The following is a 21,154-nucleotide window of genomic DNA, read 5'->3' as shown; positions in this document are numbered from 1 at the left end:
TTTATTTTAGCTAAAAGCATTATGGTATCTCTTTACTGGAGCTTGGTGCCTCTTTTTACAGATCACTCCCATGTATATAAGACAGACTCTTTCCGCACCTAAAATATTCACTATGATAATATATGAACCTAGAGTTTAGTCTTTGCTGCTGTCACCTTTCTGTAGATGGCCTGAATGTTTACTAAAGAGACAAACCTGCTATTAACAACCAAATTAAAGGGATTTTCCCATATTATAAAGTGATAGGTTTTCACTAGGATATGCCATCACTTTATGTTTGGTAGTGGTCTAACCTCCAGGGTCCCCACCGATTGTGGGAAGGAGATGCAAAGCTGGTGTAGTGCTGCGTCTCCTTATAAGTTTTTCCCATTGGCAGCTAGGTGTCCAGACTCCGTCTCCCCACTGATCATAATGGGCCAGCATATCCTTTAAGTAGCAGAATTATGAGCAACTTTAAGGAAAGCCTTATCTCTGAGGCTGTTTTATTGGTCAGAACAAAAACAGTGTACAGGGAAAGGACTGTTATGTTGTCTGTCATATTGTAACAACCCCCAATGCCCTATGAAAATAAAAATTCCCTGTGGTGGCTCTTCTCTGTTAAGGGGAACCTCTTGCCACTTTCATCCTGCCTGAACCACAAGTCAATGGGGGGGGGGGGGGGGGGGGGGCCGTGGAAATGTCTCCCTGTCCCACCAATCTAGATTGATAGATCTCTTCCTGTTTGAGTTTAGTTAGGGATGTATCAGTCAAGGCCGATCAGGCAGGCAAACGCCAGAGAGGCCAGCCCTGATGGCTTGTGGTTCAGGCAGCATGAAAGTTACCTTTAATTCACACCACGATACAGGGGTTATGATTGGCAGGGCCATTTTAAACATTTGGATAGACATATTCAACTGTATGCACATAAACATAGAAGTAGCTATTTGTCACTTTATGTTAATTACAGTTGTATACAAATGCCATAGAATGACATAAAACATATTCTGCTTTTTTTTATGGATGGTTATTAAAAAAATGTAGACTCCTTCATGTTTCAGTACAATTGAGGCTGAGTGATTCACCATATGGCTGGAACTCCACTGAGGTTTTTTTTGCAAAAACGCCGTAAAAAACGCCAATTTTCCCGCACTGCGTTTTTTCAGTGAAAAAATGCTGCGTCCAGATGTTAGCTGCAAGTCAATAGTAAACTGCAAAATGCCAGATTCACTTGGCGTTTTTCAGTTCGGCATTTTTTTTAATCCTTTTGGCGTTTTTCAGCAATTTCGGGCTCAGAGGCTGGATTTTCAAATCGCCCGACAAAACCTAGTTTGGCGTTTTTTGCCCTGAAATCGTGGCGTTTTTCTTCCATAGAAGTCTGTGGGAGTGCAAAAATGCCAAGAAAAATGCCATGTTGGTTTTAAATTTTGCGTTTTTGCAGGCAGTTTTTATTCTTTTTTGGACTTTAGCGGTCCAAAAAAATGATGGAGATACCTTTTTGTATCTAACAAAATTTATCTTTTTTATTATGAAATGTTTATTAATTTTTGTGGGCGGGTAAAGCACTAATAATTTAGCCGACAATAATAAAAATGTAGTGTGTGTATGTTTTTCACTTTTTTTATTTACATTTTTTAGGTAGTACTACTACTCCCAGCATGGAACACACTGTTCCATGATAGGAATAGTAGTTATCTGTACTAATTGACAGATCGTCGGGGTCCCTTGCGATCCTCTTGTATGATGTATAGATGCGGCGGCCGCTCTTCTATGGTCCCCTGCACTCACGTATATATACACATATTCATATTACCCGCAGAGAGCTGCGATTGGCCAGATGGTTCCAGCCAATCACAGCTCTCTGTGAGAAATAGGAAAATGTGTATATATAAGGCTGTGCAGGGGACCATAGGAGAGCAGCCGCATCTATACATTATACCGGAGGATCGCAGCGGGTGTCAGGAGTGATACCCGCAGTGATCTTTCCTTAACTACAAGTACTACTACTCCCAACATGGAGTACACTCCATGCAGCGGGTGTCAGAAGTTACACTTGCTGCAATCTGTCTATTAATGCAGGTACTACAGCTCCCAGCATGGAGCAGAGTGTGTTATAAAAAAATAAACATTTAGTTAAATACATTTTACATCCCTACTGCATCCTTTTTTATTTTTTTTGGTACCCAACTATTTTGTAAAAAAAAAAAACGCAAAAGGGGCCAAAAAAGGCAAATTCCACACAAAGGTAAAAACGCCAGAAAAAACGCCAAAACGCAGGGGAAAACTGTAGCAGTTTTTCTTGCGTTTTTATGCCACAAAAATCGCAGGGCAAAAATCTCAGTGGAGTCCTAACCTATCTCAGCCAAACCTATTCCTAAAGAAAACCCCTTTTTGCTTATGTTTTTTCATTAAATTATATAGGTTGATTAGTGTAGAAGACTGCAAGATTTTTCCGGTGTATGATATGACAGTATAGCTTTAGCTGATGTGCACCCAGGACCGGTGCAAGGATTTTTTTATACACAAGCGAAGGTACATTTCGGTTCCCCCCCCAATCACTGACGTATGATGGCATCGTGGCAATGCAGATTATTGTGCCCCCCCCGCTGGTCTGTAAATGTAAGAGAACCTTGATGCATGTATGGTGTTTGCATCGCCGCTCACCAGGGTTGAACCAGGATTTTCACATAAAATAATACCTCCACACCAGGATTACATATTACTATCGCAGTGATTAATACCATCATACTGTTATTAAATAAAAAACACTATACACAGACCATTATCACCACTATACAAAGGACAAATAATTGCACCACACCATAACCACTACCAATACTACCATATAGTGACGGGATAATACAGTAATACTGATACTGAATAAAACCACTATATACAGATCCAGTATCACCAATAACAACACTATACGAGGGACACAAAATACTGCCACATCATGACCACCACCATTACCACCATATAATGACTGGATAATATTATCATACTGAATTAAACCACTGTACACAGACTAAAATCTGCATATTCACACATAATACATACACAATCATACATACACACACATCATACATACATCCGTATAGCTTACACACATACATCATACAAACACACATCATACATACATCTGTCTAGCTTACACACATCTATCATAAATGCACACATCATACACACACATCATACATACACCTGTCACCACCCCCACCATACATTTCATACATACACACATCATACATACATACACACATCATACATACATACACACACACACACATCATACATACACCTGCCGCCGCGCCCCCACATCATACATTTCATGCATACACACATCATACATACACAAACTCTTCACACATCATACATATTTGCACGCATCATACATACACACACACCATACATATGCCCGTCGCCGCCCCCACATCATACATCACATACATACATATACACAAACACCCCCCATTTCATGTCCAATCCCCTTATTTCATATAAATTTCCTGTTCATTGATTGGGAGGGAAACTGGGAATATGTAACTTCCCTTAAAGGGGTCCTCCAGCCCTTATACATCTTATCCCCTATCCAAAGGATAGGGGATAAGATGTCTGATTGCGGGGGTTCTGCCACTGGGGACCCCCGCAATCTGTCACTGCGCACTCACCTTTTTGAGATTTCCGCATCGCTGGAGGCTCCGAGTCTGTAGCGTGACGACCATGGTGCCGGAGTATCGTGATGTCATGACTCCGCCCCGTGTGATGCCCCGCCCCCTCGATGCAAGTCTATGGGAGGGGGCGAATCACATTTCGGTGATTGCAGCTGGAGGCACACTAACGTCTGGTCACCGGCGGATCTGCAGGGGAGGGGCTTATGCACAGGGGAGGGGCTTCTTCATATTTATTACCTTTATGTACTTTTTTTTTTATACAATTTTTACGGCAGTGTTTTCCAGACAGTGAGTCTCCAGTTGTTGCAGTACTACAACTCCCAGCATGCCCAGACAGCCAAAGACATGCTGGGAGTTGTAGTTTTGCAACAGCTGGAGACACATTGGGGAAAATTACTTGCAATCCTGTGACTGCAGACACTGGTAAGTGCTGTGCCATAGGAGGCTATAGCACAGCACTGATCAGTGTTATCAGCACTCCATTACTACAGCCTGCTGAGGTCTGCATTATTGGTGACCACAGACCACTTCTCAGTTCCTATGCTTCCTGGCTGAAGTTTTGGTCACTTTTTAATGCTGGCAGTGCTTTCACTCTAGTGGTTGCATGAGACACAGTCTACAACCCACACAAGTGGCTCAGGTAGTGCAGCTCATCCAGGATGGCACATCAATGCGAGATGTGGCAAGAAGGTTTGCTGTGTCTGTCAGCGTAGTGTCCAGAGCATGGAGGCGCTACCAGGAGACAGGCCAATACATCAGGAGATGTGTAGGAGGCCGTAGGAGGGCAACAATCCAGTAGCAGGACTGCTACCTCCGCCTTTGTGCAAGGAGGAGCAGGAGGAGTACTGCCAGAGCCCTGCAAAATGTCCTCCAGCAAGCCACAAATGTGCATGTGTCCACTCAAACGGTCAGAAACAGACTTCATGAGGGTGGTATGAGGGCCCGACGTCCACAAGTGGAGATTGTGCTTACAGCCCAACACCGTGCAGGACTTTTGGCATTTGCCAGAGAACACCAAGATGTTCACAGATGAAAGCAGGTTTACACTGAGCACATGTGACAGACGTGACACAGTCTGGAGACACCGTGGAGAACGTTCTGCTGCCTGCAACATCCTTCAGCATGACTGGTTTGGCAGTGGGTCAGTAATGGTGTGGGGTGGCATTTCTTTGGGGGCCGCACAGCCCTCCATGTGCTTGCCAGAGGTAGCCTGAGAGCCATTAGGTACCGAGAGGAAATCCTCAGACCCCTTGTGACACCATATGCTGGTGCGGTTGTCCCTGGGTTCCTCTTAATGCAAGACAATGCTAGACCTTATGTGGCTGGAGTGTGTCAGCAGCTCCTGTAAGAGGAAGGCATTGATGCTATGGACTGGCCCTCCCGTTCTCCAGACCTGAATCCGATTGAGCTAATCTGGGACATCATGTCTCGCTCCATGCACCACAGTCTGTTCAGGAGTTGGCGGATTCTTTCGTTCAGGTCTGGGAGGACATCCCTCAGGAGACCATCCTCCACCTCATCAGGTCATACGGACACGTGGAGGCCACACACACTACTGAGCCTCATTTTGACTTGTGTTAAGGACATTACATAAAAGTTGGAGCAGCCTGTAGTGTGGTTTTCCACTTTGATTTTGAATGTGACTCCATATCCAGACCTCCATGGGTTGATAAATTTGATTTCCATTGATAATTTTTGTGTTATTTTGTTGTCAGCACATTCAACTATGTAAAGACAAAAGTATTTAATACGGTTTGTTCATTCATTCAGATCTAGGATGTGTTATCTTAGTGTTCCCTTTATTTTTTTTGAGCAGTGTACCATTAAAGATTTACCAAAGCTAACCCTTCCCATTACGTAAGGCATGCCTTCATTACAACATTCTGTCCTATTGATTTGAATTAAAGCGTACCTGTCATAGTGCAAAAAAAAGAAAAGTGATATGTTACTCAGGACCCAATCCTGATCATGTGCATATAATTTTTATGTGTCTCGGACCTATATATCCAGAGATATAAGCATTTCTCTGCTGGTGAGTTACTTTTTCATTGTGCAAGCTGGAGGGGGCGTGTCAGTCTGTCTCCCTCACAGGAGCAAGCCTGTGCAGTCAGCCAATCAGTACTCTCTACTCTGTAACCCTTTCCTCTCTGGTTTTATGCTGTGTCATGTGTCAGAGGAAGATACTTGGAGCTTGCCTGCAGTAATCAGAAGACATTATGGTGAATTCATAACAGGATAAAATGTATAAATATAAGAATAGATCTTTGTAAAATTAGTGCAAGGATTTTTTAGATAAAAGGACAGCATTTTTATGAATACATGTTCTATCTGTTTTATCTTCTCCTAGTAAAGCTGGATGCTAATCAGCATATCTGTCACTGTGTGTCATTCATCTTTCACAGACTCCTGAATGTCTGATCAACTTCTTTGTCATTCAGGAGTCCGAGAAAGCTTTGACTATTTCAGCATGCTGGGAGTTGTAGTTTAGTAACAACTGAAGCTGCAATGTTTGTAAATAACTGTGTTAGAGCAGTGTTGCCCCCAGCTGTTTCAAAACTACAGCTCCCAGCATGTCCACACATCCTTTATCTGTAGTTTTGCATACACAATAGAAATCTCCTATACTGGATACTGGTATGCTTTACGGCCGGTATCCAGTATGCTGTAAAATCTAGACTAGTCTGTCTGGCTAAAAGACAGGCGACCCCTAGTGGAGGCTATTTTGAGCTTGAATTTCAGGTGAAATTTTACATTTTTTTAACAGGTGTATATTGTGAAGTGTCATATTATAATGAGCCCTGCAATATATGAAAAGTTTTTAACAATGATAGTGCCTCTTTAAGTTGTATCACTCTCTGATTTTTAGAAAGAACTTGTATCTTTTGGGCATAAACCAAATATCCACATAGAGGAACAAAGGTAAGTCACACCTATACATTAATGTGCATAAAAAAGTGTACTTCCAGACAACTTATCCACATCCTATACCATAAATGTCTGATAAGCGAGGGTCGCACCTCAGGGAACCATGGCATGCAGAAGAACAGGTATCATCTGATTCCTTAATTTTCATACTCTGGAATTGAGAAAATAGGGAATGTGTGTAGGACCATCTAGATCTATTAGGTCCATAGCTCTATTTGGATCCATTCTAGATAATTTATAACTACATAGAGGTACATTTACCATTGGCTTTACACCACTTCAATGTTCTAAATATCTCTGCAAATTTTGCGCAATTGCACTTTTTGCTCAATTTTCAGTAGAACATCTTTCAAAGTTGTCTACTGTTTGGTGCACTGAACCGCACTTTTTGAAGTGGAGCTGTATTTATTATTTGTGCAAATTAAATTTAGAAGTGTTTTTTTTTTTTTGCAAAGCCTACTTTTTTTGCACAAACCTACACCACCTAATAGGACACATACAAAAGTGTCAGATTCTAGAGCACAAAGCTTCAACCAATTTCTGCAGTTCACTGGTTTCTATAATTGCGCAACATTTATCAAGCCCTGTGCACCGTTTTGGTAAATTGTGAGCAACTGTGCAAACAATACACCAAGCAAACAGGGGTAAAATCTTTACTACCTTACACCAACATTGATAAATGTCCCCTATTGTGTTACTTCTTCTAGATATTAAAGGGGTATTAGGGGGCGGGGCTATGACATCACGAGCTTCCGGTGCCAGCTCCAGCGTACAGAACCATATGTTCCAAACGCTGAGCAGCAGAGTACCCCTTTAATGGCTAAATTGACAACTGGGTGTTCCTATCCCTCTTATCAGGGGGCGTTTGCCTTAACAGCCGAGATCCTTCAGCACTGATTGGACAGTCACAATGTGTAGGCGCACACCACAAACCAAATCTTTTTTTTTATACATTTTTAGGAATAATAACAGGGATGGCAGCGTAGAGTTCTAAGAAAAGATGCTCCAGACTTCTTATTTTAATGGAAATACAGTTATTTACTTAAATAGATTCTCTGAACTTTTTCAGTTTACTTTAATATCATTTTTTTTTAATCTCTCCTGGCTTGGCGAGATGCTGTTGTTTTAGTTGTCATATGAGTATACAGCTTCTGTGTTATACATTTCCGTGTGATGATTAAATGAGCTGAGCCTGAGGTTGATTTGCCATAGTCTGACTATGTCTGTGTGGGCAGGACAAGACCTCTGTATTGATTCTGCAGCCATTTAATCAACATTGAGACAAAGATTTACCAACACTGCTGCTCTTGTAGGTGTTTTGGTCAATGTTAATAACATCAGACAACAAGAACTGGATGGCAAAGCTTAATGTATCATTTATGGCAGGATTCAGAGATACATAGGTGGCATCTGGTATAAGAACTATATAATCAGTGTGTATGTTATTATACGGCATAAAAGCAATTTGTGACATGTTTTGAGCAAGTGTTGGTTATTATTTAATTTGACTGCAGTTTATTAGCCCAAGTGGAGATCCACTGCAAATAATGGATGATTTTAGTAAATAAATACTAGCTAGGGTACCTGCACGATTACAAATAATTGTATATGGGGGTGGGAGGAAGCGGCTGGAGGTATGTTATTGGGGGGTATTCCCATCTTATATCATTAGAACATCCCATATTTTAAGATTGCTGTGGGTGTCACTGATCATTAGAATGGAGGGGTTGCAGTGCTGGTTTAGCTATGCATTCCGTTCACTGTTTTCCCTGCAGAGTGGTGCCCCTGCCACCCACAGTGCAGAAAAAATGCAGTGCAGTCACATATAAGTGAATGTAGCAGTCTGTGCACAGCTGGGAGTCTGAGAGCACCACTGTGTAGGGAAAACTTAGAAAGGGATACAGTGCTAAAAAAAGGGTTAAAGGGGTACTCTACTGGAAAACATTTTTTTTAATCAACTGGTGCCAGAAAGTTAAACAGATTTGTAAATTACTTCTATTTAAAAATCTTAATACTTTCAGTACTTATCAGCTACTGTATGCTCCACAAGAAGTTTTTTTTTATTTTTGAATTTCCTTTCTGTCTGACCACAGTGCTCTCTGCTGACACCTCTGTCCGTATCGGGAACTGTCCAGAGCAGGATAGGTTTGTTATGGGGATTTGCTTGGACAGTTCCTAAAATGGACAGAGGTGTCAACAGAGAGCACTGTGGTCAGACAGAAAGGAAATTCAAAAAGAAAAAAACTTCCTCTGTAGTATACAGCAGCTGATAAGTAGTGGAAGGATTAAGATTTTTAAATAGAAGTAATTTACAATTCTGTTTAACTTTCTGGCACCAGTTGATTTAAAAAAAAAATGTTTTCCAGTGGAGTGCCCCTTTAATTATTCTCAGGATCAGCTGGGTCCCAGAGGTCAACCCCTGAATGCAAAGCGATTACATATTTTAACAATTTGATCACTATAGAATTTTGGGTTATTTGGATTAAATAAACAAAATGGTAGATGCATTTTATTTAAAATGGACCTGTCAGCAGGAAAACATGGTTGTATATAAGCACTTGGCTACATAGAGCTAGTCATTAGCATTTTGGGCAAATTTTTTTTTTAAATCTCTGTATTCTTTTCCAGTACAGAGATTTGGGCATTTTTGTCATTATGCAAGTGAGGCTCAAAAGCCCAGGAGTTATTCCCCAGCATGTCGAGAGCCTAGATAACAGCAGCCCATGTAGTGGCTATGATTCAAAGAGGGGACATTGGCTGGACTTAAAGGGGTACTACCGTGGAAAACTTTTTTTTTCTAATCAACTGGTGCCAGAAAGTTAAACAGATTTGTAAATTACTTCTATTAAAAAATCTTAATCCTTCCAGTACTTTTTAGGGGCTGTATACCATAGAGGAAATGTTTATCTTTTTGGATTTCTATTATATCCCGAACACAGTGCTCTCTGCTGACCTCTGCTGTTCATTTTAGGAACTGTCCAGAGAAGGAGGAAATCCCCATAGCAAACATATGCTGCTCTGGACAGTTCCTAAAATGGACAGAGGAGTCAGCAGAGAGCACTGTGGTCGTGACATAAGAGAAATCCAAAAAGGTAAACATTTTTACAGCCCCTAAAAAGTACTAGAAGGATTAAGATTTTTTAATAGAAGTAATTTACAAATCTGTTTAACTTTCTGGCACCAGTTGAATAAAAAAAAAAGTTTTCCATGGAAGTACCCCTTTCACTGGTTCTTGCTGTGCTGGAGAATGACACCTGGGCATTTGAGCCTCATTTGCATAATAACAAGAAAAAGACTAAAAAGGACTATAGAGATAAATATCTTAATGACTATCCCTGTCTAGTCAAGGACTTTTAAAGTCCACTTTACCACCATTTTTTTTGTTTTATGAGAAGAATCTCTATGGTGCCTTTTAAAGCTTTGATATTGCGTGTACTGGATGACTGAATCGCACAATTATTCCTTATTGGTCCAGAAAAACTTGAACAATGTTTTTTCCCTGTAGATTACCCACACATGATGGAGAGACAATAGAAGATATAAAGACTGTGAGACAGCTTGACTAACTGTAAGGGGACACAGACTTGTGCAGGTTTTGGGGACAGTCTTTTTTATATCTGAACATCTTTCTATAAGTTTATTCCCCAATCCAGTCTATTTTTACCCACAATATTTGTTTTATGTGCCCATAACTCTTATATCATGTAATGAATTGCATATTTGAGTGTATAATAAAATCTAAGATGTTATTGAATGGTGCAGTGATTGATTTTTTCATAAATGTACGAAATACATTTGTGTTTTACTGTACAAATAATTTTATTTGAGAATAACTAAAATATATTTTTTTTTTTATTCCACCAAATTTAAACTTTTAAAGGAAATATAACCTCTTATAGCTGTGCTGTTGTAATAGATTAGTTAACATGGGTTCCATGAAGTGGTAAGTGGCAGTTTGCTAGATCATGCAATACATTACTGGTTGGAGGTTGGTGGGGCCATCTTCTGGGACCCTTCAATCCCAATAATGAAGCATCTGCATATTCTCTGCTCTGCGCCACTTCTGACCAGGCATTTTACGTGAAGCTGCAACTTGGCAAAATGCCATAACTTACTGGGGAGAAAATCTCTTTAAATGGAACCTGTCAGGATTATCCTGTTTCCTGAACCATTGACAGCATGAAACCAGGACAAGTTCCCTTTTTTGCAATAAAGAGAAATAACAGGCTTTTTCTTCTTTTCTACTAAATAGAGACAGATATGAAAATGTAATTTGATTATAATTAGAAAAAATGTTATTTCATTTTTAGCACATGATTATCGGAGGTTGCCATCTTGCCTGATTTGTTTTTAACAACATTTAGATGTATGATTTACAGCAAGCTCCGTGGACTTTTCTATAAAGGGGTAGGTTTTAGACATGCTCTGTGACCTGTACTAAGGCCATTCTACAGGGAGGGGCAGACTGAGCTTGGGGCATCAGCTATCATGAAAATTTATGATTTTCCTAGCATTTGTATTGGAAAATATGCATTTTATTAACGACAGGAGACAAATAATATGCTTTTCAAATTCTTTACTACTCGTTATAGTAGCAAAAAAATGTATGAGTGCTGGTATTCAATCAGGTATGGTGCCAGGTGATATAAGGAATGGAGCCCTGATGACGTCTCCTTTCTTTGGTGTGAGAAGAGTTATATAACAGGAATCAGGAAAAATCGGGATAAACAGCAAATGTTTGTAACTTGAAAACTTTCAGTGGTTAAATCTTCCGACTTGATGCAGTATTCAGTCATGAAGAGGAAGAAGAGATAGAATGATGAATCTGGAACAAAACGAAGAAGGTCAAGCGGTCATCTGGTAGGATGATGAGATAGGAAAACCAGTCATCTTGGAACCTAGAAGGCTAGAGAAAAAGAGATGTAAGGGTTGGGTCATGGGAGGGTTAATATTTGCCTCCTGTTGTTAATAAAATCTATATTTTCCGTTACAAATGCTAGGAAAATAATACATTTTATGTCCGATCAGGAGGCTCATAATATGCTAGTTCAAAGCTTAAAGGGGTACTCCGCCCCTAGCATCTTATTCCCCATCCAAAGGATAGGTGATAAGATGTCAGATCGCCGGGGTCCCGCTGCTGGGGACCCCCGGGATCTCCGCTGCGGCATCCCGCTATCATTACTGCACAGAGCAGACTCGCTTCGTGCGTAATGACGGGCAATACAGGGGCCGGAGCATCTTTACATCACGGCTCCGCCCCCTCGTGACGTAACAGCCCGCCCCTCAATACAAGTCTATGGGAGGGGGCGTGGCGGCCATCATGCCCCCTCCCATAGATTTGCATTAAGGGGGCGGGCCGTGACGTCACGAGGGGTGGAGCCGTGGCATCACGATGCTCCGGCCCCTGTATTGCCCGTCATTACGCACGGAGCGAGTCTGCTCTGTGCAATAATGATAGCGGGGTGCCGCAGCGGAGATCCCGGTGGTCCCCAGCAGCGGGACCCTGGCGATTTGACATCTTTGGATATGGGATAAGATGTCTAGGGGCGGAGTACCCCTTTAACTATACAAAAATAATTAGCATATACTTAAAAGATATATATATACAGTGGTCCCTTAACATACGATGGTAATTAGTTCCAAACGACCCATCGTTTGTCGAATCCATCGTATGTTGAGGGATTCGTGCAATGTAAAGTATAGGAAATTATACTCACCTGTCCCCGCCGCTCCGGACCGCGTCCTCACCGCTCCCGATGCTGTCCCAGGGGCTCCTGATGCTGTCCCGCTGCTCCGTCGTCTTCTTCGGGATCCACCGGCTTTTTTCCGCATCTTTTCCGGTGTCCGGGACTCACTTTTTGGTGACCTTATTACGTTGCGGCGCCGGGACGGCGTGTGCAGCGACGTAATAACGACGCCGGAAAGTGAGGCCCGGACCCCGGAGAAGATGCAGAAAATGCCGGAGGATCGCGAAGTGGACCCGGAGCAGCGGGGATAGGTAAGTGAACCTGTCTGGGATGCTTAAACTGCCCATCCGACAGCAGCTTAAGCATTTTGCGCTGTCGGATAGCAGTTAATGCAATGGCCCCGACATATAAAAGCATTGTATGTCGATGCTGACATCGACATGCGATGGCCTCTGAGAGGCCATCGTATGTCGATTTGATCATATGTCGGGGCCATCGCATGTGGGGGGGTTACTGTATAGAATAGACAAGGAAACATGAGATTCAGGACGGAAATAAAAAGTTCTAAAAGTTGATTCTGAAGACCAATCAGCGGCCTTGAGAATATCAGAAAGAGAGCCACCTGATATAGCAGTTTTGGTAGACATAGCACTTCTTACAGAATGAGGACCAAAAAGAGAGATATCTATACCCGCAAGAGACATGGTCATTCTAACCCATCTTGCCAAAGTAGCAGAAGAAACTGGAATATGGGGCTTACAGTAAGAAATAAGAAGTTGAGAGGATGCGGATGAACGCAAGGAGGAAGTTTTAAGTTCATAAGTTCTTAAACATGAAACAACACATAAATCAGGACGATTAGGGAAATAAGGATAAAAGACTGATTGAAGACCAGTCTTAGTACGTCTATGGATGTCAAAACGGACTCCATGAGGAGAAAAAGATCTGCAAGATATGTCCAAAGCTGACATCTGAAACCCTCTTGATGGAAACATAACAACATAGTGGCCCTGATTTACTAAGAGTGGAGTGTAGTTTTCTTTGTGGGTTTTAACTTCCTAAAAAAAATGTCCATGGTATTTACTAAGGTTTCCCTACATTTTGCACTTTTCCCTACATTTTGCTTTTTTACACCTGCTCTGATCTGTGGGGTTTTTCTCAGCACAAATCCACCACATTTTCTGTTGGGTTTTTGTGAGTTTGTGAGGTTTTTGCAATTCTGGCGCAAATTCTGGCGCAATGCGCCAGAATCTGGCGCACAACCCGACACAACCTGTCGGGTTTACAATAGCAAATCAGGGCCAGTGAGTTGAAAAGACAGACATTTGAGGGATAAAGAATCATTATCCAACCAAGAGGAAAAAAGGGAAAGTACAAGAGAAATGTCCCAAGTGGAATGATATTTAGGAAGTGAAGGTCTTTTGAAGTGAATACCTCAAAGTAATTTGCAAATTAAAGGAGTTTTTTTCCAATAGGAATATCGTGCCAAGGAGCATGATGAGCTGAAATAGCGGAACGATATAAGTTGATAGTACGGTAAGCTTTCCCCGAATCAGAAACAACTCAGAAAGGAAATTAACTATATGCATTACAGGTGCATGTATGGGATCCAAATGTCATTCAAGGCACCAATAATCCCAAAATTTCCAAGCTGATCTGTAAGCCTTTCTGGTACCAGGAGCCCAGGCTTCAGCTAGGATATCCTTAGCTGATTGTGAAAGTCTGATATTGATTGAGGATGACCCAAAATGAGCCATGCGACATGGATGGAAGTATTCACGGGATGTCTATGGCAAGGTTCAGAAGTCGAGGGAACCACGTCTGGGATGGCCACCAAGGTGTGATCAATACCAGAGTCGATTGAAGGGAAATCATCTGTAAAAATACTCTGGGAATCAATGCAAAAGGAGGAAAAGCATATAGAACTTCTCAAGGCCATGACTGAAGAAATGCATCTGTTACTACTGCGTCTGGGTCCGGATTCCAGCTGTAAAATAACGGGAGTTGCCAGTTGAGTCGTGAAGCGAAAAGATCTAATAGAAGAGAACCCCAGAGAGAGTTGATGTTCGGAAAAATCATTTGCTCTAGCTTCCAATCGCTGGAGTCTATGAGGTGACGGGAATTCCAATCTCCCACTGAGTTGTATAAACCCAGAAGGTATTCTGCCTTCAGAATTATCTCTCTGTCTAAGCAGAAATTCCATAGCAGAGTTGTTATATTGGTTAGAACCTTGGAACCCTTGCTACCTAAGCGATTGATATATTGAACCTCTGAAATGTTGTCCATGCAAATTAATATACAGCAATGCGATCTGAATTTCGCAAAGCTCTTGAGGGCGAAGAATCCTGCTAATAGTCCCAGGCAATTGATATGAAGACGAGATTTGTCTTCTGACCTACTGCCTCCAGTAGAAGCAGAACCTCAGTGAGCATTCCAACCATGAAGGCTGGCTTCGGATTCTATTACTACGTCTGGTGTGCAGTTGAAGATGGTTTTCCCGTTCCATATTTGGATGTGTTGGAGCCACCAATTGAGTTGTTCTTCCACTTCTGTAGAAAGAGTGATTTCGTCTGAATAAGTGAGACCTCTTCTTAGATGATGTGCTTTGAGTCTCTGAAGCGCTCTGTAGTGCAGAGCGCTTCAATAGAGGCTTGAATAGAGGCAGATAGAAGGCCTACTACTCTCGCTATTGTCCTCAAGAAATCGTACGTTTGTATAGAATGGAGCGGATTTGTTTTCGGATAGTATATCATATTCTGGGCGGAAGACTAAGAGTGGAAATTGGGTATTCACCATAAAACCCCAAAATTCGATTTGTCTTGATGGAATCATAATAGAATTCTTCATATTTATTGCAAATCCCAGATTGGTTAGAAGGGAAAGAGTCCAATTTAAATGACGATGAAGAAGGACAGGAGATTGTGCCATAGTCAAGATATCGTCTAGGTAAATTATAAGCCGGACACAACGACTCCTCAGGATGGATACTATGGGTTTCATTAACTTGGTGAAGCACCAAGGAGCAGAGGATAGACCCAGGGAAGACAAGTGAATTGCCATTTGTTGTCTACCCATAGAAACTGGAGATAAGGCTGATGGGAAGATTGTATGGGAACCGTGAGGTAGGCATCTTTCAGATCTACCTTTACAAGCCAATCGTCCTTCAATAGTAGGTCCCTTAGGAGGGTAATGCCCTCCATTTTGAAATTTTTGTAATGGACAAATTCATTGAGGTAGCGTAATTTGTTGACAGGTCTGTGACCTCCGTCTTTTTTCTTTACAAGAAAGATGTTGCTGAGGAAGCCTTCTGAATGTAAGGGCATTTAAATAATTGCGCCCTTTAGGGCTAGCTCCTCTACTTCTTGAGAAATTAGGCAGTGATCCAGAAAGGAAAACTGAATCCGATGAGCAGGGGAACTCTGAACTGAAGAAAATAGGAAATCTATTAGATATCCTGAAGTTGTGTGGAGGATCCATGTATCTAAAGTGATAGAAGCCCAGGTCTGGAAAAAATGACAGAGTTGGCCGCCTAAAGGAAAATGGATGAGAGGACGACTTACCTGTAGGTGTTCCCGTATGAGGATATCCACGTTGTCCACGGGAACATCGTGGTCGGCATCTTAAAGGAAAAAATGATGGGGGAGCCGTTTGATTGGAGGAGGAAGGGAAGGAGGTTCTCTCTGTTTGGAATTAACCTCTATTAGGTTGACGAAAGGAATATGATCAGCTGGGAAAACGGCTCCTGTATTGCCCGGCCCTTCCAAAACTCTCTGTTTTTCAATGAGGCTTGCGCCTTATCTAATGAGGTAAAGATACCTACATATTTTCCTATTTCTTTTATGGCATTATCTCCAAATAGAAGTCCCTCACTAAAAGGTTTCAGATTCAGAATTAGCCAGATAAGCTAAATGTGGGTAAATTTTCATGAAGAAAGTTATTTTCCTCTCTGCGCATAATGAGGCTTTAACATTACCAAATTGGCATAGAGCCCTTTGGACCCAACCCCTTAAAATTTCAGTTACAACTGGAGACCCAGAAGATGAAGCAAATTCTACCATATCAAGAATTGTTGTTAATGGACCAAGGAGATCTAAAAACGTTTCTTGAAAGGTGCGTAGGGATTTGTCCAAGCCCTTTTAGGGTGTTCACCCATTTTAAGCATATACTTGACCAGTATAGGGTAAATTTCTGGAGTGGCAGAGGCCTTATTAGGCAGTGTAGGTCTGGGGCATTCTGATCGAAATTTGTTTATAGCCACTCTATCAAAGTTTTCTTTTTTTGGCCCAAACAGAAAAATATTTAGCCACTGAGGGGTGAGGCACCCATTCCCCTATGCACATGCCTCTTGACAAAGCCACTTAGGTGGTGAAACGTTGAGGGGGGCATTGTTTTAATTGCTGTGTGCTGTAACCATCTGTAGTTCAAGGACATTGAGATAGCAATGTCCTCTACATGATAGAGATATGAGGAGCTCTTAGAGCCCATGATCCAAGATTTACAAACAGTTACTAGCACACAGTAATTTTAATAAGTGTGTGTCTATTTTTCCAATAAGTTTAGTTGATTTATTTTTTGGACCATTTAATTAAAGTCCTGTATATAGAAAAATTTTATTAATGGTTGGGAACTAAAAGTTTTTTTTTTGACCACCTGGATGGTGGTTATTAGTTGTTAGTGTACATTGATCCACCCTCCAACCATTTGGTCTTCCGTTGTAATGTTATGTACTTATAAGACACTTTGTTATTTACTCGCTGTTAAAATTCTCAACCTTTATATGTTTTTAATGTGATTGAAAAAACGACCACTAGGTGGCTCTGTTCTCTTCCTTGACGCAAGTCAAACAGTTGGGTCTCCTCCCGGCCTGGCAGGCGACCAAACTCAGGAAGTGTATGTGGGGCATGGTGAGGCACAGCTCACACAGGCTTCAATGACGTCGCGCCTGCTGGGGAATGCCCACTTTCTCCTGCCTGGAGTTCACACAATGTGAGCAAGGGGAAAGGTATGATACAGAGCTTTTAAAAGCTCAGAATTTTTTTTTTAAGGGCAGGAGGGGTGTTATGAGTAGTTAGGGAATATAATCTGAGTTAGTTTAGAAGATATGGTTTGATGAAAGGTATTCTGTAAAGGAGTACTGTGGTGTGGGACAATTTATCCCCTAACCAAATGATAGGTGATAAGTGTCTGATCGCCGGGAATCTGATCGCTGGGACCCCCCACGATTTCCTGTCCGGTGCCCAGATCTCCTTGTACGCGGAGTGACCGTTTCTCCTTGCAAGGAGACTGTCGACCCCTGCACAAAGTGGTGGTCAACACGCCCCTTCCATGTATCTCTGTGGGAGAGCTGGATATACACAAACGCTGTATCTCCTGCTCTCCCATAGAGATGCTTGGAGAGGGCTTGTCGGCCACTGCATTGTGCTGTGGTCAACACAGCTCTGTTCATAGGAAGAATCGGGGCGCTGTGCAGGAGATCACAAGGGGTCTCAACTGTCAGGGGTCCTATACCACAGTACTCCATTAATATTAGGCCTAGTGGCCAGATCAAAAACTACTAAATTTCAGGATTATTTTATAATCTAGATAGCAAATCCCCAGAAAATCATATCTTAAAAAAATGTTTAACATAAAAACTTGGTTTGAAAAATAGATCATTTTCTGATGAAACAGAGTGGTGTGGTCCCAGTCTGCTTCTTCCTGTCACACTGCATTTAATTGGCAGGTTTCTCCCTATTTTGTTAAGCAGAGAGTCAAGCAGGTGAGGAGAAGCGCGCTGAGACCACCACCTCTGAGTTAGTTGTAATACCTGTCACTGTTTTTTACTGCCCATGGTTCCTGACAGGTTTTCTTTAGGTTGACCATAGATGGGAAGGAACATTAGCCCTTGGTCCATTGAACTATCTGATATATATTTTTTTCTATTTCCATTGATCTATGTGATTTTTTATATTGAGATAATGCTTATAAACTACAAGCTATGAGTATGATTCTTAGGGTTGAGGATTTATGGTTTAGATATTGTATTGTAGAAAAACTTTTGACATTTCACAGAAACATGTCAAATGTTTTGATCAGTCAGGGTGTTAAAGGGGTACTCCTATGGAAAACATTTTTTTTTTAAATCAACTGGTGCCAGAAAGTTAAACAGATTTATAAATTACTTCTATTAGAAAATCTTAATCCTTATAGTACTTTTCAGCTTCTGTATACTCCAGAGGAAGTTCTTTTCTTTTTTAATTTATTTCCTGTCTGACCACAGTGTCATCTGCTGACACCTCTGTCCATGTCAGGAACTGTCCAGAGCAGGATAGGTTTGCTATGAGATCTGTTTTTGCTCTGGACAGTTCCGGCCTGCTCGCAGCGGCAATCCGCCGCTCCGAGTAGCCACGCTGGGGCCTGCGGGTTGCCGAGTGCACTCAGACATCCCGGAGCAGCCGCGATGTCTGGGTACACTGCGCATGCACATGTGCAGTGTACTCAGACATTGTGGCTACACCGTGATGTCTGAGTGCACTCGGCGACCCGCAGGCCTCCAGCGTGGCTACTCGGAGTGGCATTTTGCGAGCAGGCCAGGGGGCCGAGGCGAGGGGGCAACAGCAGGAGTCACAGGAGTCAGGTCACTGGCGGATCTGCAGCGTAAAATACGCTGCGGATCCGTTACGTGTTACCCTACCCTAAATGGGCATATAGCATTTATCCACAAATGTTTGAGCCATTGGGGAAAAAAACAGACACTGTCACCATTTTGTTGCTTAGGCTGGTTTCACATATATGTGTATCTTTGTATCGGTATTATGATCGCAAGTTCAGATCTGACTGCTTTTCTGATGGCACAAACTGACAGCAGTCTGTTCAGGTCATCAGACCCATGGACCAGGATTTGAGTCCGTAATATGGACGCAAAAATGGATTTAACACACTCTTGTCAAAACAGCCTTAGTCCAAGGGCAAAGAAACCATAAAGGGGTACTATTCCAGATTAGTTTTTCTGCTTTAATAGTTGGTGAGAACCTTTTGTCCAGCATGGTTACATGTGTGGTGGTGTCTAACAGCACCTGAAAAGGACCACAATTGTATTTTTGCTATGAAGTCCTTTATTGTCTATTCACACCGCCAACTCAACCATTGTGTCCACATCTCCTTGCTCTAGGCCAGTCATCAGTGCTAAGTCACTCCACAATGTTGCAGAAAGTCTGTACACTGGCAGGATTCCCTTACCTATTCAAATAAGTTAATGAGTGGGCAATGTTAGTTTACAGCCCCCCCCCCCCCCCATAGCTGAAGGGCCATAAAGTGAGTGCACTTAGTGTCCAATGGTTTTACTATTTGTAGCCATTTCTGTCCATGTATAGAGTGCATTTCTGTAATGGCACTGGCATTTCTGCTTCAAACTGCTCATCCAGCAATGTAGATGCTGCTCATAGTTTACTGTAGATCACAATATATAAAAGATCATTACATTTTTTTGTAGCAGAAAGCACTTTCTCTCTCAATAATATATGAGCTGGCAGGTTAACAAGTAAATAATATCTAGAGATGCAATATAAAGCGTCTCAATGCAAAACTGGTTAATTTCTTTATAGTATATTCTGCCAAATATCTATACTTAACTAACATAGTAAAAAAAACTTGGTGTATCTGTAGACTGTTGTAGATATTGGTTATTCAGTGATATTAAATTTGAAAGAGGAATTTCTATGGCATAATTCCCAGTCTCTATTCTTAAGGGGAGGTTCCCTTTTTTTAAGACCCTTAAAGGGGTACTCCGCTGCCCAGTATTTGGAACAAACCACCTCCCATAGACTTGCATTGAGGGGGCGGGACGTGACGTAATGAGGGGGCTGTGCTATGACGTCACAAACTCCCGGCGCCAGCTTCAGCGTTTGGAGCAGCGGAGTACCCCTTTAAAGTAAACCTGTCAAGGGATTTACACCCTGTTCCAAATTATTATGTAAATTATATTTTTCTCATTTACCTAAATAATTGATGTAAATAACAGTCAGCATAATTCTCATCTTATCAACTATTAAGGGAACAATTCATATTTTATTGAACAAACCTCCTAATGATAACAGTATTTTTTTAAAACATAAAACCTTACAATGCACTGTTCCAAATTATTACACACAGTAAGTTGCAAAACACTTTATAGGTTGTTAAGAGCTGAAAATCTCATTAGTTGTGTTTGCAGCATATTTACTGAAATCAAAAGCTATTTCAATCAAACTTTTAACAACATTTTAACTTTTTAAACATTTTAACAGGTCACGTTACATTTTAACATAGGACCCCTTATTTGATAGCAGCTTCACAAGTCTTGCATTCATTGAACTTGTGAGTTTTTGGAAAGTTTCTGCTTGAATTTGTTTGCAAGATGTCAGAATATCCTCCCAGAGCTGCTGTTTGGATGTAAACTGCCTCCCACCCTCATAGATCTTTTACTTGAGGATGCTCCAAAGGTTGAGGTCAGGGGAGGATGGAGGTGACACCATGACTTTCTCTCCTTTTATTGCCATAGCAGCCATTGATGCAAAGGTATTCTTTGCAGCATGAGATGGTGCATTGTCATGCATGAAGATGATTTTTTTTACGGAAAGCATAGTTTTTCCTTCTGTACCAAGGAAAAAAGTGGTCAGTCAGAAACTCCACATACTTTGCAGAGGTTGACCAGCTCTCTTCCCATGATTCAGCCCAAAACATGACTCCACCACCGCCTTGCTGATGTTGCAACCATCCACTACTCTATCTATCTGGACCATTCAGGGTTGCATGGCACTCATCAGTGAACAGGACTGTTTAAAAATGAGTCTTCATGTACACTGTTCAAAAAAATAAAGAAAACACTTAAAAAATACAATATAACTCCAAGTCAATCACACTTCTGTGAAATCACAC

At 41.6% G+C, this 21,154-nt stretch overlaps 2 protein-coding genes across 6 annotated transcripts in view; both read left to right on the top strand.

Annotated features, from left to right (window-relative positions):
* HOATZ (HOATZ cilia and flagella associated protein) overlaps positions 1–10,320 on the top strand; it is a 67,727-nt gene extending 57,407 nt beyond the window's left edge. Inside the window, exons 5-6 of one of the 2 annotated variants that reach the window (XM_056542406.1) lie at positions 6,514–6,566; positions 10,078–10,320. In XM_056542406.1, the coding sequence (XP_056398381.1) occupies positions 6,514–6,566; positions 10,078–10,138 (114 nt within the window). In that variant the 3' untranslated portion in view covers positions 10,139–10,320. Of the gene's footprint in view, positions 1–2,397; positions 2,486–6,513; positions 6,567–10,077 lie in introns of those variants that run through there. The other variant, XM_056542405.1, reaches the window with a different exon arrangement.
* Positions 1–21,154, top strand: part of LAYN (layilin) — a 110,806-nt gene that overhangs the window by 1,143 nt on the left and 88,509 nt on the right. For 2 of the 4 annotated variants that reach the window (XM_056542401.1, XM_056542399.1), the window contains exon 1: positions 10,883–10,979. The exons of the other annotated variants lie outside the window; for them this stretch is intronic. The gene's annotated coding sequence lies outside the window, so the exon portion shown is untranslated. Of the gene's footprint in view, positions 1–10,882; positions 10,980–21,154 lie in introns of those variants that run through there. 4 annotated transcript variants of the gene reach the window in all.

This window comes from Hyla sarda, chromosome 10 (genome assembly GCF_029499605.1).
Source record: "Hyla sarda isolate aHylSar1 chromosome 10, aHylSar1.hap1, whole genome shotgun sequence".
Lineage (NCBI taxonomy): Eukaryota > Metazoa > Chordata > Amphibia > Anura > Hylidae > Hyla > Hyla sarda.
The sequence above is the reverse complement of the archived record's forward strand: the minus strand, read 5'-3'. Positions and strand labels throughout refer to the sequence as shown.